Source organism: Silurus meridionalis, chromosome 29 (genome assembly GCF_014805685.1).
Source record: "Silurus meridionalis isolate SWU-2019-XX chromosome 29, ASM1480568v1, whole genome shotgun sequence".
Classification (NCBI taxonomy): Eukaryota; Metazoa; Chordata; class Actinopteri; order Siluriformes; family Siluridae; genus Silurus; species Silurus meridionalis.
The window spans coordinates 9,421,624-9,440,962 of record NC_060912.1 but is presented as its reverse complement, the minus strand read 5'-3'; the positions used below and the strand labels follow the sequence as shown (position 1 = coordinate 9,440,962).

The window sequence follows — 19,339 nt, the reverse complement described above, 5'->3', positions numbered from 1 at the left end:
GACGCGATTTGCGTCCTGTGCAATATGTGGTACAGCACACACACACACACACACACACACACACACACACACACTTTATGTTTCAGGTCAACTTTTACTTTCAGTTCAGTGATCTGAAGTTCGGGGTCACGGTTTTCTCCTGAATTCGGATGTTGTTTATCACGTGCACATTAAAGACTAAAGTGAGTACGTTTTGTATTTAATCACTCAATAAAACACGCACTTTGACTTGTCTTTCTTTTATACTGAGCTGAAGAGGTTTTTGTTTGTGACCGTGTTCGAGTTCGTCATGAAGCGCTTGTTGTTTTGACCTTAATGAGTCACTATATTGATTTGATTCCTTCGAACGAATTGATTCGTGATTGATTCCTTTAATTGACTCACCTGGAAGCTGACTTCAAAAAATTATATAAAAAAAAAACAAAGTTTTAAAACAGTTGTTCTTTTGAGTTAAATAAGTATTTTGTTTTAATGAATGACCCGATTTACATTTTAATCTAAATTCTTCCCTTTATAATTGTTGCTAGTATTATTATTATCATCGTATTATTAATATTAATAATAATCAGTGGTGTACTTGATTAGCAGCACACAAGTGCTCGGTTTTAAATGTACTTAATATGAAAGTACTGATCTATTAAAACACTCTCTCATGTGTGGTAGAGAAGTATGTGAGGGTGGTGCAGGACATGTATGAGTACAATGTAACATCAGTGAGGTGTGCAGTAGGAACGACAGACTGGTTCAAGGTGGAGGTTGGACTGCATCAAGGATCGGCTCTGAGCCCTTCCCTGTTTGCAGTGGTGATAGACAGGGTGATGGACGAGGTCAGACAGGAGTCTCTATGGACTATAAGGTTTGTGGATAATGTGATTTGTGTTGAGGGTAGGGAGCAGTCTAAGACGAGCCTGGAGAGAAGTGGAGTGAAAGTTAGTGGAGTGGTGCGGTCGCAAGGAGTTGGGGTGGAGAAGGTGGACGAGTTTAATTCTCTGGGGTCAACTGTGCAAAATAATAGTGTGTTAGAGAAGTTAAGAAAAGAGTGCAGGCAGGGTGGAGAAGAGTGGCAGGAGTAATTTGTGACACCTTCAAGAGTAAGGTATCTAAAAGAGTAAAGGGGAAAGTATATAGGATTGTAGTGAGACCTGCGATGTTGTATGGTTTAGAGACAGTGGCATTGACTGAAAGATAGGAGTCCACCAGCGAGTTAATTGGAGTGACGGTGCAGATAGGACGTTTTGGAGAAAAGGTGAGGGAAGCTATATTGAGATGGTTTGGACATGTGCAGAGGAGGGACATGGGATATATTGGCGGGAGAATGCTGAGGATGGAGCCATGAGGCAGGAGGAAAAGAGGAAGAAAAGGAGGAGGTTCATGGATGTGGTGAGGGAAGACATGCAGGTAGTTATTTTGAAATAGGCAGATGTAGAGGTCAGGGTGGTATGGAGACAGATGATCCGCTGTGCGACCCCTAATGGGAGAAGCCGAAAGAAAAAGAAAATATATTGTAGGTGATTAAGGGTATAAAGGAATTAATAAACATATATAACACATTTAATATTTATCCAACTCTACTTTTTAATAAACATTTGTTATTTGTTATCTGTTATTTTACAGTCCATATTCATTTTTTTTAGCAGTAACGTCATCATGGAACCACTGGTTATTGAAGTGCTGGGAGTTCCTCATCATGAATGGATGGCTGATCAGTTAAAAATTCACTTCCTGAAGCGGAGGAATAACGGTGGAGATGTTTCAACCGTGATTTATCCAACGTCTACTCCAGGGCAGGCTTATGTTGTTTTTGAATCACCAGAAGGTATGGAAGATGGATACACATTCAATGTTAGTTAAAGTCTTTAATTGCTATCATTCAAAACCATTAGATAGTCATCTTGTCTACCTTTTGTTGTAGTTCCTGGAGTCTTGGAGTGTTCTCATCTTTTAGACGTTGGCAGCAGTTTTTATCCGATACACGTGAAGAAAGCTAAATTTTCTGAGGTAAAACTGTATTTAAATTCTTACACATTTGCAGTCCAGTCCAAAAGAGTTCCAAATTTCCTCAACATGTCCAAAATAACAAACCACATCTTAGTCTTAAGTTCTTTGTGTTGTTTCAGGTGGACATGCCAGTTGAGACCACGCTGGACTTGAGTATGTTCTCTGATCAAGACTCTGTCGTCAAGCTCCTTGACTATTATGATTTTAAGGTAATACCATATGGTGCAGATCACCTCCAGTTGAAGGGCTCCTTCTTGAAACTAAAGCTGATACGCAATGAACTCGTACAGCTTCGAAGTCGATCCCATAGTAAACGTTCATCAGTTCTTCACAAAGGCTCTGCTTGGGATCCCAATTTTGGTTCCAATTCCACATCAAAGAATATTGATAAAATGGGTTGGCGTCCAGTTCCTGATAGTGCACCATTCTTATCATCCTCATATAGAGATTCAACATCTGATGAACCTCCCAGAAGTCTTCAAAGCAGTTATTTACCTTACACTGAAAGAAATGTAAGCAGTTTTGTGGATGCTTATAGGTGGAGCCTCCTTGCTGAGGGTGCATCATCATTATCAGGAAATTCTCCATCTAGTCCTGCCCTGGTACACCACACATCTCCACTGTATAAAGATTCAGCTTTGGTTAAGTCCCCCAGGAGTCTTCACAGCAGTTACTACTCCTCTATTGGAAGTACAAGCCATACAGTGGACACTAATATCCCAAACTATCTGCTCACACAACAGCAACAGGTCACAGGCAATGAAATGTCTGCTCATAGAAGAAGCCCCCTTGTGGACTTTGTTCCATCGTCATCAAAAAACTCTACATCCTCGTCCATCTTGCAAGGCCACACATCATATGGACTTTCTGCCTCGGGTGGATCACCAAGAAGCCGTCCAAGTGTTGATGCTAATACTTGGGACAGTTCCTCTCACAGCAGTCCTTCGTCAACCAGTGGAAGAATGGAAACCTTTCCAGTGGAAACAGATACCATAAACTTTATACTCACCCAGAAGCAGGATGCTGTTAAGTGTATTGAGAAGGACTTTGGTACTGAGATGACGTTAACAGATAATACTGAGTATACAACTGTCAAGTTTTCAGGAGCAAATTGTGAAAAAGCAAAATCATATCTTTTAGACACCATTAATGAGATCAGCCCGACATTACGCACCCAAGAAATATACCTGAAGAAATTTGATAATGCTGAGCAAAAGCAGATCCTTGAGAGAATCCAACATTGTAAAGACTCTGGTGTTTTGATCACACAGAGCAAGGATGTTTTAAAGCTAGTGGGTCCCTCAAAAGAAAGCTTTGAGGTCAAGCAAAAGATACTGGGACAAGATAACCCCCATAGAGGAAGGACCAAGGAGAGGAGCCCAAATTCCAGGAGCTCTTCTGTACCAAGACACTATAAGCTGCAAGACCATGAATCAGATAAAAGGAAATCTCAGGACTTGGTTCAAGGTCATAAACAGACTCCAGACAAGAATTCCCAAAAAAAACGCAATTCAGAGTTTCAAGATGAAAACAAGACATCCAAGGAACAATCACTAAATCCAGACCCAGAGCTAATGTCAAGTCAACCAAAAAAGTCAAGAACAGACCAGGTCCTGGATAAGCTAAAACGATTAGATCTAAATCCTAAAAAATTTAGAAAAAAATAAAGAAAAAGTAATTATACAATACAAACTATCTGATTCCTGATTATACATGCAGCTATATAGCACATTTTAGTGATCAACAGTGTGTATTTTAGGTGTTTCTTTTTTTATAATCAGTATATTTGTAATGATAAACAAAAAATAGGTTACATCATATGAACAAAATATTGATTTGTTATTATATCAGCACTAATCAGATTGAGTTTTCTGGAATAAAAATAACTACAGTCATGAAAACTGATCAACTTCTTTTTTCCCTGGCTGTAAGCCTATTGTTTCTTCTTCTTCTTCTTTCGGCTTCTCCCATTAGGGGGCGCCACAGCGGATCCTCCGTCTCCATTCAATTATTTAAAATTAATTATCTAATTATATGCCTTTTTTGTTCAAGGTTTCTTTATGGGACAGATGCATATTATATACATATACAGTGCATGTTGGGTTCTGTGGTTTTTGTAGGGCCATCAGCAGTAATAGTGGAACTGGAATCGCAGGAATCGCTTGTGTAGCCAAAGAGAGGGAGGGTGGTCCTATCTATTAGTCTTGTGATGGTTTAACAAGTTGTACTTAACCAGGACTAGCTATGAAAGCATCATTAAAAGCGAGAGCCAGAAGGTAACATGCACATCAGGGCACCCTGAAATATAAAATGGTTATATAAAACACCATTAAAATCCAATACGAACAGTAACTGAACTGGATGGTCTAACCCTGAGGTTACGTTGATGTCCGTTACACATCATATAATGTTATATCAGTACAGAGAATGCATGGTGTGTTACAGTTTATTGTTATAATTGCATATTATATCATAAAGACATTATGACCATAAATGACGCTCACCATGTAGACCTTATCAATGATAAAGTTCACTGAAACTATACTACATTTCTCTCTTGGAAATGCATCATGGGTTCATTGATCACGTCTTCATAGCAACACTGTTCCTAATCTCATTTTATCATCACTTGTAGAAGATTTTGATAATAACTGATTACCCTCAACTACAAATTTTATACTAGGACTATGACAATGATTCATTAAACTCACATGTGTGATTATAACCTATATTTTAACATGGATGATAAGAAGCTAATAAGAAAAAAGTATTTGAAAATGTGCTTTATAATTCTCACTGTCCATGGGACAATGGTGGACAATGGACAATGGACTACTCTTCATAATTTACCATACAGTAAATATAAAGTCAGCATTTACTTCTTTCACTGATTATTTAGAATTATAATTTGTAATGTAAAAAAAAAAAAATAAAAGATTTTTAACAATAATTCTTACAGGTCATTAATCAGCACATCTTAAATTTTATGATTTATTGTGACTTGAATAAAAAATCCACCAACCAACATTCCAATCAACATGCAAAGCCATATTTAACAATTGAGTGCTTTTCTTCAGTGACACCATAAAACCCATCTAGTTCTCGTAACACTGGATCCACCTTCTCCACCCAGTATAACTGCTTAATAATTAAAATATTCATGGAAATGCAGCTTTATGATGAGAGCACTAATGCATGGACTCTCAAGATTACGAAGATAATTGTTTTTTTCAACTTACATTTTATGTTTGATAAAGATTTAATGTTGAATCTCTCAAACGAATGATATTTGAACAATGCATGTGAAATTATTGATTGATAATTGACTCAACATACAGTTTCCTTAAAAAAAATCCAGATGAGGCATTGAGGTGTAGTAAGTCATTGGAAAAAATACTCTTTCAGTTTACAAAAATTTCAACAGTCCAATTTCTTTTTACAAGGATGTAAAATGGGGGACAGAGCTAAAATAAATTCTGTATATGGGGCAAAAAACTGAGATGGCATTAAATGTGGTTTTTAGGCATTCAAGCTAGCAGTATTCCTGTTACACTTGTAGAAATGCTAAACCAAAATGATTTACCATAGGTCTTTTAATGACCATATGTAAAAGGAAATTAATACCCAATATTAAAAACTAATTAAATTTTTTTTAAAAACCTTAAGCAAAATAAAGGGAATTTGTCATTTCAAATTTTGTTGAAGAAGAAGTGAATGGAGGATGTTGTCAGAAGGTGCTAATATGACAATTTTTAGATAATTGTACACACTCACTGTATCCAAGTCGAATAAAAGACAGTTAAAAAAGCTTGTTGTCATTTAATAAAGAAAAATGTAACACTTTTGGGATGAAGTCCCCTGTAGCAGCAATTTGTATGTAACTACAATACAACTGTAATTCTTCTGCCATGGCAAAGACCAATGTCCAATTATAATGATAATGGACATTAAGTTGTGAATTTCCTGTATAAGAACAAGCTGTACATTGTCTTAAAAGAAAACAGTTTATAGCTGTTATAATAAGATGTCTATCTTGGTTTTAAGGATGTTACACAAAATATATTGTAATTTGATATGACTATATTGGGGACTGGAAAACCCCTAACACTCAGCTTTGATCTGAGTTTTCTTGTAAAGCTGGAATGAAACAAGTTTCCCTCAGACTCATGTCAAACCCAAAAACACATTCATATACACCTCAGTATACTCCAGATAAATGCTTTCTGACCATTTAGATTTGAAGGACCATTTTGTACATTTTACACCATTCTACTGCCTTTCAAAAAAATTGCAATGAAAACACACATAAACCAACCACTCGTTTTATATTCTCCTTCCACCAGCTGACCTTTATGTAGAGCAGGAGAAGAACTTCTCTGTTTGTTCTTCCTTACATTGAGTTCCTGTCTGTCTCATGTTTTTGATTTTGATAAAAGTCTGACTTCACTGTTCCGTCTGGTCTTTACATTTCCTCTGTTAAAAACCTGCACAAAATTTAAAGCGCTTTTTTGAAGCGCAAGCCTCATCTGCACACATCTGGACGACTGATCTGAAAGCAGGAAATGCTTGTGTTTATTCCCCAAAGATAAAATTCTTGTGCAGCAACATAGCCAATGTACCACACAGCATCAACACACACACGCACACACACACACCAACCACAGGATGACGTGCTATATCTTACAAACCACAGCTTTCAGCTAAATGCAGTCGTCGTTTAACTAAAGGAAGGCTTTTTACACCACACCCACATCAGACTACGACAGCCTCCTCTACCGGCTCATACTACTTCCCTCTCTTTTTCTCTGTCTTTCCTGTCATCATCCACGCGTCTCTCCATCCACTGCAGGGATGGCTGAACTGGAGGGCTTTGAGTTTGGCAAGTCAGACTTCGTGCTCCTGGACGAGGTGACTATGGAGCAGTTCCTGGAGAACCTAAAGCTCAGGTAAGAGCAGATTGGACAAACTGTGACAATGAAAGTAATATGATAATGAAAGCAATGTGCAGTATAGAAGCTGACAAGATTTTGAAAGAGACTTTCAAAACTCAAATTCATCATCATCAACATCATTTGACTTATTTATTAACTTATAATGGAAAAGCACAACATTTGTAAGGTCAACCAATGTGCAAGGTAGTTTTTCAGGTCCTTGGCCACTCCCTTTCAATTTGGATGGGTTTACCAACATGTACTGTCTCGGCTCTGACTAATGTCTGGCTTACAAAGTTCAGCAGTAGCGGGAAAATCGCTTTGCATCGTGTGCTGAGTGTGCGTTATTAAAGTGAACCAAAACAAAGATTGACTCTAGTCACTTAAGCTCAAAATTTTCACGAGCCAGTGATGCAACCTAACGCCTAAGTCCTTTAATTCCTCTCAGAGAGCTTTCTCTGACGTCATGTGTCTTCGCCTGATTCATCCGTTCATGAGATTTGAGTCAAAATCACACGTCTCTTTGCATTTTATATGTTTTACATTGTTTCCATGACAACAACATTTTGTTTGCTTAATATGTAACATTCGTGACACTGTCAAATTGCAAATAATACAAATATATGTGAAGGGCAAATTATAGATTCATGTAAAGAACATAATATCAACATTTATTTACATATATAAAATCTGATTCACATCTATTTACAGCTTAGTTTTATCCTCCATGATGGTAGATAGTGTATATTACAAATATTTGAATGAAAGAAATTTACTATTAAAATAAATCTACAAGTTACCTAATCGCAAATAGTTCAGGGATCTTTATTCTGTTTCTATCAAATTCGTGTTGTATTCAAACATACTTAAATGCTGCTTAAGATTGTAATAGTATGAGTTAACCTGACCCAGAATTCTGATACTTCTGCCCAAACACACCCAGTGTTGTATGAAACAGAGAAGGCAAGTCATTTGGAGCCACGCACTGCACTTCCTGTTCTCGCTTCCCACCTTCATATCACTTCCTGTCAAATGTGGGTGTTGTTTATGTCACTCTGAAAGTCACGCCTCTGCTACGTAGCCAGTTTAACAGATTACTGATATTTTATGTCAAGATCCATTGTTGATCAGAAAATATGTTACTTACACTATGGTTTAAGTGGTACCGTACTAAAGACATTCGTAGTGATAAGAACAGTAACTGTAGAAGAGATGTATGGCACATTATTTCAATAAGTGCAATAATATTTTTCTTATTTCAGAGCCAAGATTTTTACATTTACAAATTTAACAAATTTTCATTTGATTCCAATGTTATTTATATGTGTAATCGTTCCTGATTAAATGTTTATTGGTTCCACAGTAACCAAAGTAAAACTCTGGACTTCATGAACTGCTACTTGAGAATCATGAAGGATTTCTTCAAACTTAAATGTTAGCAAAAAAATCACATTAAACAACTATAAATGTCTTGTTAGCATTTTTTTTTTCTTTGTTTTTTTGTTTTTACAAAATTTCATTCTGGAAAATTAAATGTAGATGTTTCCTGGCTGTAATACTACATTTAAACTGGATCATGTCTCCATGTGATTTCCTGGTATTTCCAATTCAGAAATCAAAATTGTGACATGGTGTTGAACTTTCTCAATATAATGCAACCCGTGAAAGTTTGTGGTTGATGAGTAAAAGTATTATTGTGTTGTTTACAAAATAACACTGTATAATATAATAATATTACTTTCTACATATTAAAACCTATACCTACCTATAGAGTACAAGCTACATATCTATTCATGTGCTTATATAAACAAATGCACCACAAACTAATAAACCTGTCAACACTGATGTCTCTTGATTAACCATTTATACATCACTTAGTTTCAGTAACTCAGTGAATGTGCTATTACTTATAAATCTTTGGTGAGGTTTGATTTTTCTTTCAATAAAACTAGGAAGTCGATTTGTTGTTTCCATTAACAAGGCATCCCAAAGTGTATAATTCATCTAATTGTTTGGAATATTGTTGCAGTTATAACCATTTAGAGATACATTTAATGGCATGTCTAAACAAACAGTTTTGCACTCCATCATGGAACAGTTGATAACCCCCTCAATAATGATAAAATTGTAATAAAGAGTCAACCAGATGAGGATGTGTTCCCTTTTTTATTTTGGTTCCTCTCATGGTTTCTTTCTCATATTCTTTCTTATATTCAACCTCTTGTCCAATAAGGAAAAACTTAAGGGTTAAAATGATTAATTTAATTAGCATATTTATATCTATTTTGTAAAGCTGCTTTGAGATAATAATGTATGTTGTTAAAAGTGCTATACAAACAAAATTGAGTAGAATCCTCCTACAAATCCAAGCTAAAATCAGCTTTTCAAGCGAAAACATCAAATATAGAAAACAGCAAAAGAAATGCCTCAGACTGTAACAAACCTTAAAAATAATTTGAGACTAAAGTTGATGTATTGATTTGTTAAAGTTTTATGTGAACTCTTATGTGAGTATATTTTTTTATGTTATAAAATTTGTGAATGAGCTAAACATTATATTCTCCTTGAACGTGTAAGAGTAGATTAACTCTTTTTTAAATAGAACTAAACATACATTCTAACTTTATAACCTCTTTTTCTCTATAAAGCTGCTTTGAGACAATGTCCATTGCTAAAAGCACTATACAAATAAAAAACAAAGTAAAAATAATTTACATTTAGGTAAAATAGGGAGGAAAAAGATGATATTTCAATACAGATTACTTAAATATAAAATATTCTGTCAGACAGAAAGAAATCAAAATTATAATGTATAAATAACCTACAATAATGAAAACATCCACATACTTTCGGTTCATGTATTCATTGTTGAACTGTTGTGTTTACAGGTTTGAGAAAGGCAGAATCTATACGTTTATTGGAGAGGTGGTCGTGTCAGTGAATCCCTACAGAAAGATGGACATCTATGGGAAGGAAAACATTGATGCGTACAGAGGGAGAGAGCTGTATGAAAACCCGCCTCACCTCTATGCAGTAGCTGACGCCGCCTACAAAGCAATGAAAAGAAGAGCGAAAGACACCTGCATAGTCATTTCAGGTAACAAACATAAACATTTTGGATTATTAGGGGTTGAGTTTTGAGAGGCTGGTTAGAAAAGGGAAGTGAATCTTCAAGAAGAACACATGATGACTGTATATGTTTTACTATATTTATATTGGATGCCTTGCAACTAAATAATACATTTCAATATTTACACCTGGAGACCAAAGTTATATTTTTATCAATGCCTAATTATAGCACAGTGCTGCTGAATTCTCAAATCTGATTGTCCAGATAACTCACAGGGACTTCCAGGCAGGTGTTACACAAATTATAAAAAATAATAATAAACTGAAAATATATTTATATATATATATATATATATATATATATATATATATATATATATATATATACATTGACAGGGTGAGGAGACTTCTATTGGGAAACTCTGGTTGGACTTGGAGAAAATCTTTTTTTCCATATTTAAAAACTCAACAAAAAATCAACAACATGCAACTGAAATGTCTTTTCAATAGTCAAAATCGAATAGAATTATCGTTTTTTACAGGCATACAGGATCAATAATTTGTGTGTGTTTTCTAGGTGAAAGTGGAGCAGGGAAGACAGAAGCCAGCAAATACATTATGCAGTACATTGCTGCTATCACCAATCCCAGCCAAAGGGAAGAAGTCGAGAGGTAACGATTTAAAAGTCTTAATCTGTAAATAATTATTAAAATATAATTATATTTAGTTCCAACCCAAAGCTCTGTATGTGGCAGGACTTTTGTTTTTATAAGGTACTACTTTATTTATATAAAGGCATTGGTAATACACAATTCAAACATATTCTATATATATCTAAGACCAATGATTCATTTAAAAATATAAAAAATATATATATTTCTGTAAAGAAATATTTCTTTCAATAATGTATGGCTGGGATCTCTACAGTCAGTGCTTTAAAGTTCTCTGGAAAGTCTTAAATATGTTTTACAAATAGCTGTAAAAGAAATAAAACACTGTTTTTTGTAAATAATCAAATTTGGATGATGAGTCAATTATCTGTATGTTGAGTCAATTATCAATCAATAATTTCACATGCATTGTTCAAATTTGGGATGATGAGTGACTCTGCTCCAATTATATAACCATGATAGCTTGATGGATAAAGCTCTGGGTTGCTGATTGAAAAGAACCTGGTTTGATCATTAGCCAAGCTGCCAATTGTGGGCCCTTGAGCAAGGCCCTTAATCCTTTCTGTATCATGGAAGAATAAACTTCCCTGTGTGTCAGTGTACATGTGCCAAGTAAAAGCCTCTATAACACCACAGCTTAGAGGTTTTATTCCTAATACTTCTATATTTCAGTGTGAAGAACGTGCTCCTAAAATCAAACTGTGTTTTGGAGGCATTTGGGAATGCCAAGACCAACCGCAATGACAACTCGAGCCGTTTTGGAAAGTACATGGATATTAACTTTAATTTCAACGGAGACCCAACAGGAGGACACATCAACAACTATCTGCTGGAGAAGGTCAGAGTTTTCACTCAGATACTGGAAGTTAGAATTACAGCTTTATAGTTTCTTTGGAAGAGACACACCATGATCACTGCTTTACAGCAAACAGTGTCGACCCTGTTTATTTCAATAAGCTTGTGTTTTTCTGTGTTTGTGTACGTGTTTATTACAATGGCTGAGATACTGTGCTATGAAGCTTAACAAGATGTCACTGATAAACACAGGAATTTCTCCAGCTTTACCACAGAACAGCAAAAAAAAAAAAAACCTGTGTGCTTGTCAGTGTTTATATTTAACATCTTGAAAGTATACGCTCAGATATATGTGAACGTGCTTATGTAGCTGTGGTTAGTCATTAGTTTCAAAAGCGTCAGCTTTATTTTTGACCTTCCCTCACAACTCTATCATAGATGTGGTTTTTGCTGGGAAGGTGTTGAAACATAGAAGTGAAACGTGGGTAGTAATTTATCCTGTTAATGAACTATGCCCACTGTGGCTCTCCTGGGTGTTAATATATACTGTACATCATCTTATAATACAGAGCTCTAATACTCTCATACATAGCCGCCAACACCACCACATAAAATAGTTTATATTGGATATTACTATATTATGAATTAAGAGATCAGAGTGTTAAATTGAACTTGAGCATCAGTCATTTGTTGTTTTTAACTCCATTAATTTTACATTCTACATTCATTTTCAATCCTGTGTAGTCAAGGGTCATCCAACAGCAAGAGGGAGAGAGAAACTTCCACTCGTTCTACCAGGTGAGATGTACTATAGAATAAAAATGTATACAAACGTAGATGTGAAAAGATTTGTGTGAAATTAATGCTGTTTTTGAGATGAAGGAATCCATTTGGATGCAGGTGAAACAGTTTCCAACATTCTCCAGGTTGAACCGTTAATGCATTCGGTTAGCGTAAAGGATACGAAATCAAATCAACTGGCTTTTATGTCATTTCAACTATATTTAGTACACTACAACGACACAACATTCGTCCAGGACTACATGAAGGTGCTACATGAAACCACATAAATAAAGACCAGATGACACCTTTAACTAGAACAAACAGACCAATACACAGGATATTACATAAAGTGCATGTGTGCAAATGTGTGCAAACAGCATTCAGTGTAACAACACAACACAAAACAACACAACATTGTAGCAGTGTAGCACAGATCTGTACAAAAAGCTAAATGTGAGCTAATGCAAATTACTTATCCATCTAATAAATCTTAGCAGGCAGCAGTTGTTTGTGCAAAAACCTTCAATGAATTTGTGTGTGTGTGTGTGTGTGTGTGTGTGTGTGTGTGTAGTCTACTACTTATGGGAAGAAACAAAGTTTGGCTTTGCTATACACATCTGATTAGGAGGCATGACCTAATTTTGATGCTGTTTTTAGTATCTGCTTATGACTAGATGTGTAATGTGCATCAAGCCTCCTGCAGACAATAAAATAAGCCTTTCATGCAAGCGTGAGATATTTATTTTTATATAGGCATGAGGAGGTCAATATATAAAGCTCGCTGGGCAAAATAAGTGCTACACAATACAGCTTGTGTATATTTTAGTATAAAGCGCTTGAGAATATACCACAGACAGGCACAAGAAAAATAATAGCTTTTGCTATTTATACCATGCTCACAGTGCCGACATTTCCTTTTCTCTGTTTTATTGTTTTCTAGAGTTCACAGTGTGGTAGGCTTTGTATTTAATAATAGATTAGAAGAAAAGTATGCTTTAGGCCACTCCCACTTCTTGTCTTTCATTTCAAGAGAGATAAAAAAGAAATGAATATTCGAAGCACTCAACTGATGCAGATAGTGGCAATCAGATAGTGTAACACTTCTATTAGCTATCAAACCCTTATGAACTAATATACAGAATGAGAAGTATCTGTTAAGGGGATGTTTGTTTAGCTACAAAGTCAGGAGGGTTTATAAGAAATAGAGTGATCTGCAAAGTTATAAATATTGTTGCTTAAATAAATATAGCGCAAGTGTGACTGTATAACATTGCGATGCTATTGTGTTGTGTGTGTGTGTGTGTGTGTGTGTGGGCTAGTTGTTACGTGGAGGTTCTGAAGACCTGCTGAAGTCCCTCCATCTTAACAACGATCCTTCAGAGTACTTGTACACCAGCCAGGGCTCCTCAGTCACTGTAAGCGCTACCCATTTCACCTTAATGTGTTTATCTAATTCATCATTCTCTTACACACACTCACATTTTATTTTTGTTTACTAATATCATTGGACTTTCTCATAGACTACATGAATATAAATATTGGGACACCTGAGTTTTTCAGCCATATGTGGTTCTTCTTCAGACTGTTAACCCTAAGTCGGAGGCACACAATTGCCTTTGGATCCAGTAGTATAAAATGTTCACTTTAGTAGGAGACACGAACCTGTTCCAACATGTGCACAAAGCCAGCTCAATGAAGATATGCTTTGCATGGGTTGAAGTGGAAGATCTTAAGTGAGATATTGGACACTTTCGGGATTAATTGGAACACTGGCTGCATCTCAGGCCTCACCCCACATCAGTATCTGACTTTACTAACACCCTCAAGGCTGAATGAACCTGAATCTCCATATGTACACTCCAAAATTTAGTGCAACATCTTACCAGAAAAGTGGAGGATATTATTATAGAAAATAGGGACTTTGTCTGGAATGGGATGGTAAAAAAGCACATACCAAATTTATAGTCCAGGTGTCCACAAACTTTTCCATTTAGTGTAGTTAACATTCACATTCCATTCAATGCACAAACTCTTATATACACTCTCTTTCTGACATCTCTCCTTTTCTACATTATTCTGTCCACTCTCTCTCTCTCTCTCTCTCTCTCTCTCTCGCTCTCTCAGACTTCCACTGATGACCGGAGGTGTCACAAGGAAGTGCTGAGTGCACTGAAAGTGATCGGGTACAGTCAGGAAGAAATCAACTCCATCTACAAAATCCTGGCCACCATCCTCCTGCTGGTACAATTAAGCATCAAATACAGTTTCAGTCTCAGTAATGAGAGATTTAGAAGAAAAATGGTCCATCTGGTTGCTAGAGTGAATATATTTTATAACTAAAATGGTTGAATTGACTTGCCAATTGAATAAAAACTAAATAATTAATATTTTAATATTAAAATAATTTTAATTATTATGAAAGTGATTTTATTATTAAATAATTGTAATTAATCTGGATACCTGAGATATTAAATTATTAAAATCGTTTATTCCCATTATTCAATTTATATCACATATTTATTATTTATTCATTTATTCATTTGTGCAGCATTTATTTTAAACTTTATCCAATCATAAAGCTGTGGATAATGTCATAATTATAGATCATATAAAATAGGATTATATGATTGTACCTCTAATATAAAACAATTTACTCACTAAGCAATGAAATAAAAAGTCAATGTAATAAATCTATATTTTTATTATATCATATTTCTGATTGAACCGTGCACCTGAGCTTTTTCCATCTTGTTCTCAGGGAAACCTGCAGTTTGTGAGTGATGGAGAGAGTGTGGAGTTGGCCGGAGGGGACGCAGTGAAACACATTGCTGAGCTCACAGCGTCTGAGGACGAGAGTGTGTATAAAGCACTGCTATATCGTACGGTGGCCACAGGGGGTGGTGAGGTCATCTCGAAAGGGCACAGCGAGCAGGAGGCCAGCTACGGCCGAGACGCATTTGCCAAGGTGCTCCATTCCTGTCCAAACTGAATTTAAAACTGGTCATAATAATCTTGATATTTTACATCACATCATTATTAATCACCTTAAACACAAATGTATTTATTATTTAAATCAGATGCATAGATATTTTGATGATTATTTACTAAACATATTCTGGTTTTAGACATTACAAGCAGAGAGATTTAATGTGAACCCTTAACACAATATATCTTGTTTTTACCTCTCACCCTTGTAAAATCCTTCACCTCATGGAAGCTAAATGCATTAGGATTTATAAACAAAGACAAATAGATTGTAATCAATTTGAACATTTCAGAATTCCCTGTTTAAGCCCAATATGTATATTAAAGTGATGCAAACACATGGTATAGATTTTACCCAAGAATGCTATAATACTGTTATAGCAATAAAACATTAGTGCAAGGGTTATTTTTATGCTTTGGTACCTAATTTTAGGTCTCTGTTTCTCTTCCTGTAGGCGTTATATGAGCGGTTATTTGGTTGGATCGTTGGTCGAATTAACTCTGTGATTGAGGTGAAGAACTACAACCCAGCTTTGCATGGCAAAAACACAGTGATTGGAGTGCTGGATATTTACGGTTTCGAAATCTTTGACAATAACAGGTGAGCGTTAGTTTCACATTTATTACACAAACACAATAATTAGATAAATATATTAAATTAGATAGGACAGAGAAAACAATGTTTTTATTGCTTACTTAGCAACAACACTGTGCAAGTTTCCCCAATAAAGGAAAGCCAACATGAAGCTGGAAAGTCCTATAATGTCGCACTTGAGAAGAGTGCAATGCATTCTAATAGCAAAAGAGAGGGTTAGATGGCTATTTGACAACAATATTAGTTACACACACTGTATCTTATGCTTTCCTTATGACATTGTGACCATTTTTATGGGCTTTACATTTTTTTTATGTAAATTTTGTTCAAAATAGTATAGATTTTTAATGCTACACCTTCTGTCAAATTTCTGCAATCAATTTATTTACGCCCAACAAAAATATCAGTTTGTTATACTTATAATGTAGAATTTCTCCTGAAGAATATTGCATTTATTAAGTCATTCGTGTTGTGCTGTAATGTTTTCCTGCAGCTTCGAGCAGTTCTGCATTAACTACTGTAACGAAAAGCTACAGCAGCTTTTCATCGAGCTCATTCTCAGACAGGAGCAGGAGGAGTATCATAGAGAGGGAATTACCTGGCAACATGTGAGCATAACACACAAAACACACACACACACACACACACACACACACACACACACACACACACACACACACACAGAACGACAAGGAGTTTCATTTCTTTCTTTTTTCTGTCCTCAGGCAAGAATATTTAACTTTAACCTTACCATATATGGTAGTAAAATGACATGAAGGCATGTTTGTTTCATCATCACATATTTACATCATCACTTCCTTCAGCACATGTTCACACACAGATATGTACTTGCTTTTGTTCTTGATTTCATCCAGGCTAAATGATGCAATATGTCACAGTAATGCCAATCGTGTTATCCTCTCGCACAGATCGACTACTTCAATAACCAGATCATCGTGGATCTAGTGGAACAGGCACATAAGGGTATCATCTCTATTCTGGATGAGGCCTGTCTCACTGCCGGAAAAGTCACAGACACTGTCTGCCTCGAAAGCATGAACAACAAGCTCGGGCAGCACCCTCACTACACGTCCCGCAAGGTAGATAGATACAACTTTATTGTTATTGCATAGTTCCTGCAGTTTGGCATATAAGATAGATAGACAGACAGACAGACAGACAGACAGACAGACAGAGAGACAGAGAGACAGACAGACAGACAGATAGATAGATAGATAGATAGATAGATAGATAGATAGATAGATAGATAGATAGATAGATAGATAGATAGATAGATAGATAGATAGATAGATAGATAGATAGATATCCTCAGAACTTTAAAGTGCAATTTTGCTGCTGGTGCTGCAGTTGAACACTTTGGTCAACAGAGAGCATCATTCACACACAGTCACACAGTCAGACAGACAACTCTTACCCCAATAAAAGGAGTGTACATCAAAATAATATCTACTAACTGTGAAAAAGTGATGAACCGCATCCTCTAAATTCAAATCAATGCAATAATTGTACTCTCATATATTTTGATAAGTGTCCTCTTGTGTTTTGTTCATTTGTGTATTTTTGTTATTAGGTAACAGGATTATTGTTCAGTATATTCATTATGTCCTGTTTTTCTCCCAGCTGTGTCCCACTGACAAGAGCATGGAGTTTAATCGTCATTTCCGCATCCGACACTACGCCGGCGACGTCACGTGAGTCTCAACTTCCTTTTTTCTAGTTGTTAATTTTTTAGTTTAAAATGGACTGACTAAGAAAGCCACCTGAGAAAAGCTAAACGTGAAACGTGAACTATGTTCTAATTTGAACAGAATCCTTATGGTAGCCAATATTTTTGCTTATTTAACACGGAAAAATGATAAAGAAGAAACAAAAGGATTGAGGGGCATGTATATCATATAGCAAAAGTAGCAACAAAAGACTGGCCTGATCTGAAGCAAAGGTAATCTCACCCCAAAGTGATTATTTTTCCTAAAGCAGCATGCACACACACACACACACACACACACACACACACACACACACACACACACAAACACACTCATTGATACAATGAGTTTCATTTCTTCTTTTTTCGGCCCTCATTCAAGAGTATTTGACTTCAGCCTTACCATATATAGTAAATAAAGGATATGAAGGCATGTGTATTTCATTATTACATATTTCATCACTACAGCTCATTCTCACACTCAGATAGAAAATTATCAATGTATTTAATTGTTTATTTTTTTAAAGAACATTATACTTTTTTATTTAGTGTTTACAGTGTGGGGTTGGCAGACTGTTGGCAGACTGTATGTTCACCACATATGTATGTTCACCACTAATCAGAATCAAGAATCACACAGCACTGTGTAAATATATTTAAACGAAGAACATATGCATTTGCATATGGTTTTAAAAATCTGCCTGCTTAGAACGTTTCAAATTAAAATGTCACTGTACTCCACACTTTCATATAGGGGCTTGGTTTAAATGCACTTTTTGTTTGTAGTCATCTCCCTCAGCAGCTGGGATTGGAAAATGGTGCTTTATTACCCGACTGTAAACATCACACATGGTTGCAGGACTTGGGGAATTGGTTGGTTGGTTGGTACATAAGTGTGAATGGGAATCCCTCATTTTACCTTCTTTGACTGCACAGGCCACTGGTTGAGCAAACGCTGCATCGTGAAAATGAATAGATCATAAAATGATCAAATGAACATTTTCTTTCACTTTGTTCTCAGCTCTGTTAATACCAATAGCAGTGCGTTCTGGCTGTTTGATAGTTAAATCCTCTTCACCCTGACTGTCGTTTTTTTTCCCCGCCTGGGATGTTGCCATGTTGTCCCCTGAGTCCTACAGCTCTACATCATGCAATCTGAAAAATATATTTCTGTGTAGCCTGGTTTTAGTTATAATTATACTGTGTGTCAAGCAGAAAGCTATGAAAAGAGCTGACTCTTCATTAATAAGTACACCCTTTAGAATTAATTTATTTTTTAGACAATTCCAGGTTCATTTTTTTTCCCTTTAGGATACATAACAATTGTCGAGAATATATACAAACGGTGTCCAAAAGTCTAAGCACACTAGTGGAAATGATTGATTGGTTGCCATTCTTTTTATCATGTAATGAAGCAGAAAGCAGATGCAATTGCAGAGATTCTTTTAATGAAGCCAGGTTTCAATAAAAAAACAGACCCAAAAATGAACAAAGCAACAAAGACCAAAATGTGAAACAAAGGTAACAATGGTGAGCATGAACAGCCAATCAGCCTAGAGTAAGGAACATGAGACAGGAGGTGTAGTGAATTGTGAATCTATATATGACCTTTTGTTCAAAGATTGAATTAAACATGGCCAATATCATAAATTTCATTTGTGGGCTAGAAATTGTGCAACATTTCGGATATTGAATATTGTATTTTTGAGATGTGGTTATGGACTTTTGAACCCCAGTATACACTACATTGCCAAAAGTATTGGTTCACCTGGTCATAAGGTTGGCA

At 35.8% G+C, this 19,339-nt stretch overlaps 2 protein-coding genes across 4 annotated transcripts in view; both read left to right on the top strand.

Moving 5' to 3' along the window:
- Positions 1-20: 20 nt before the first annotated feature.
- On the top strand, positions 21-4,948 carry si:dkey-154b15.1. 3 transcript variants are annotated; one of them, XM_046843640.1, is made up of 4 exons: positions 21-182; positions 1,638-1,816; positions 1,913-1,998; positions 2,118-4,948. In XM_046843640.1, exons 2-4 carry the CDS (start codon positions 1,648-1,650, stop codon positions 3,663-3,665), a joined length of 1,803 nt encoding a protein of 600 aa, XP_046699596.1. In that variant the 5' UTR covers positions 21-182; positions 1,638-1,647; the 3' UTR covers positions 3,666-4,948. The 3 variants fall into 3 exon arrangements, with proteins under 3 accessions (XP_046699596.1, XP_046699597.1, XP_046699595.1); XM_046843641.1 differs by having other exon boundaries at positions 21-186; positions 1,635-1,816; XM_046843639.1 differs by having other exon boundaries at positions 22-182; positions 1,635-1,816.
- Positions 4,949-6,712: 1,764 nt separating this feature from the next.
- myo1g (myosin IG) overlaps positions 6,713-19,339 on the top strand; it is a 35,529-nt gene continuing 22,902 nt past the window's right edge. The window contains exons 1-12 of the mRNA XM_046844429.1: positions 6,713-6,944; positions 9,818-10,026; positions 10,576-10,669; positions 11,342-11,507; positions 12,209-12,262; positions 13,567-13,662; positions 14,372-14,488; positions 15,006-15,212; positions 15,688-15,833; positions 16,321-16,435; positions 16,757-16,927; positions 17,469-17,539. Coding sequence (XP_046700385.1) covers positions 6,850-6,944; positions 9,818-10,026; positions 10,576-10,669; positions 11,342-11,507; positions 12,209-12,262; positions 13,567-13,662; positions 14,372-14,488; positions 15,006-15,212; positions 15,688-15,833; positions 16,321-16,435; positions 16,757-16,927; positions 17,469-17,539 — 1,541 coding nt within the window. The 5' untranslated portion in view covers positions 6,713-6,849. The remainder of the gene's footprint in view (positions 6,945-9,817; positions 10,027-10,575; positions 10,670-11,341; positions 11,508-12,208; positions 12,263-13,566; positions 13,663-14,371; positions 14,489-15,005; positions 15,213-15,687; positions 15,834-16,320; positions 16,436-16,756; positions 16,928-17,468; positions 17,540-19,339) is intronic.

Excerpts from the sequence above, each read along its gene's own strand:
- si:dkey-154b15.1 (XM_046843640.1), top strand. The coding sequence starts at position 1,648 with ATGGAACCACTGGTTATTGAAGTGCTGGGAGTTCCTCATCATGAATGG. Across the intron at positions 1,817-1,912 it reads TGTTTTTGAATCACCAGAAG|TTCCTGGAGTCTTGGAGTGT; the intron begins GTATGGAAGATG and ends CTTTTGTTGTAG. Across the intron at positions 1,999-2,117 it reads AGAAAGCTAAATTTTCTGAG|GTGGACATGCCAGTTGAGAC; the intron begins GTAAAACTGTAT and ends GTGTTGTTTCAG.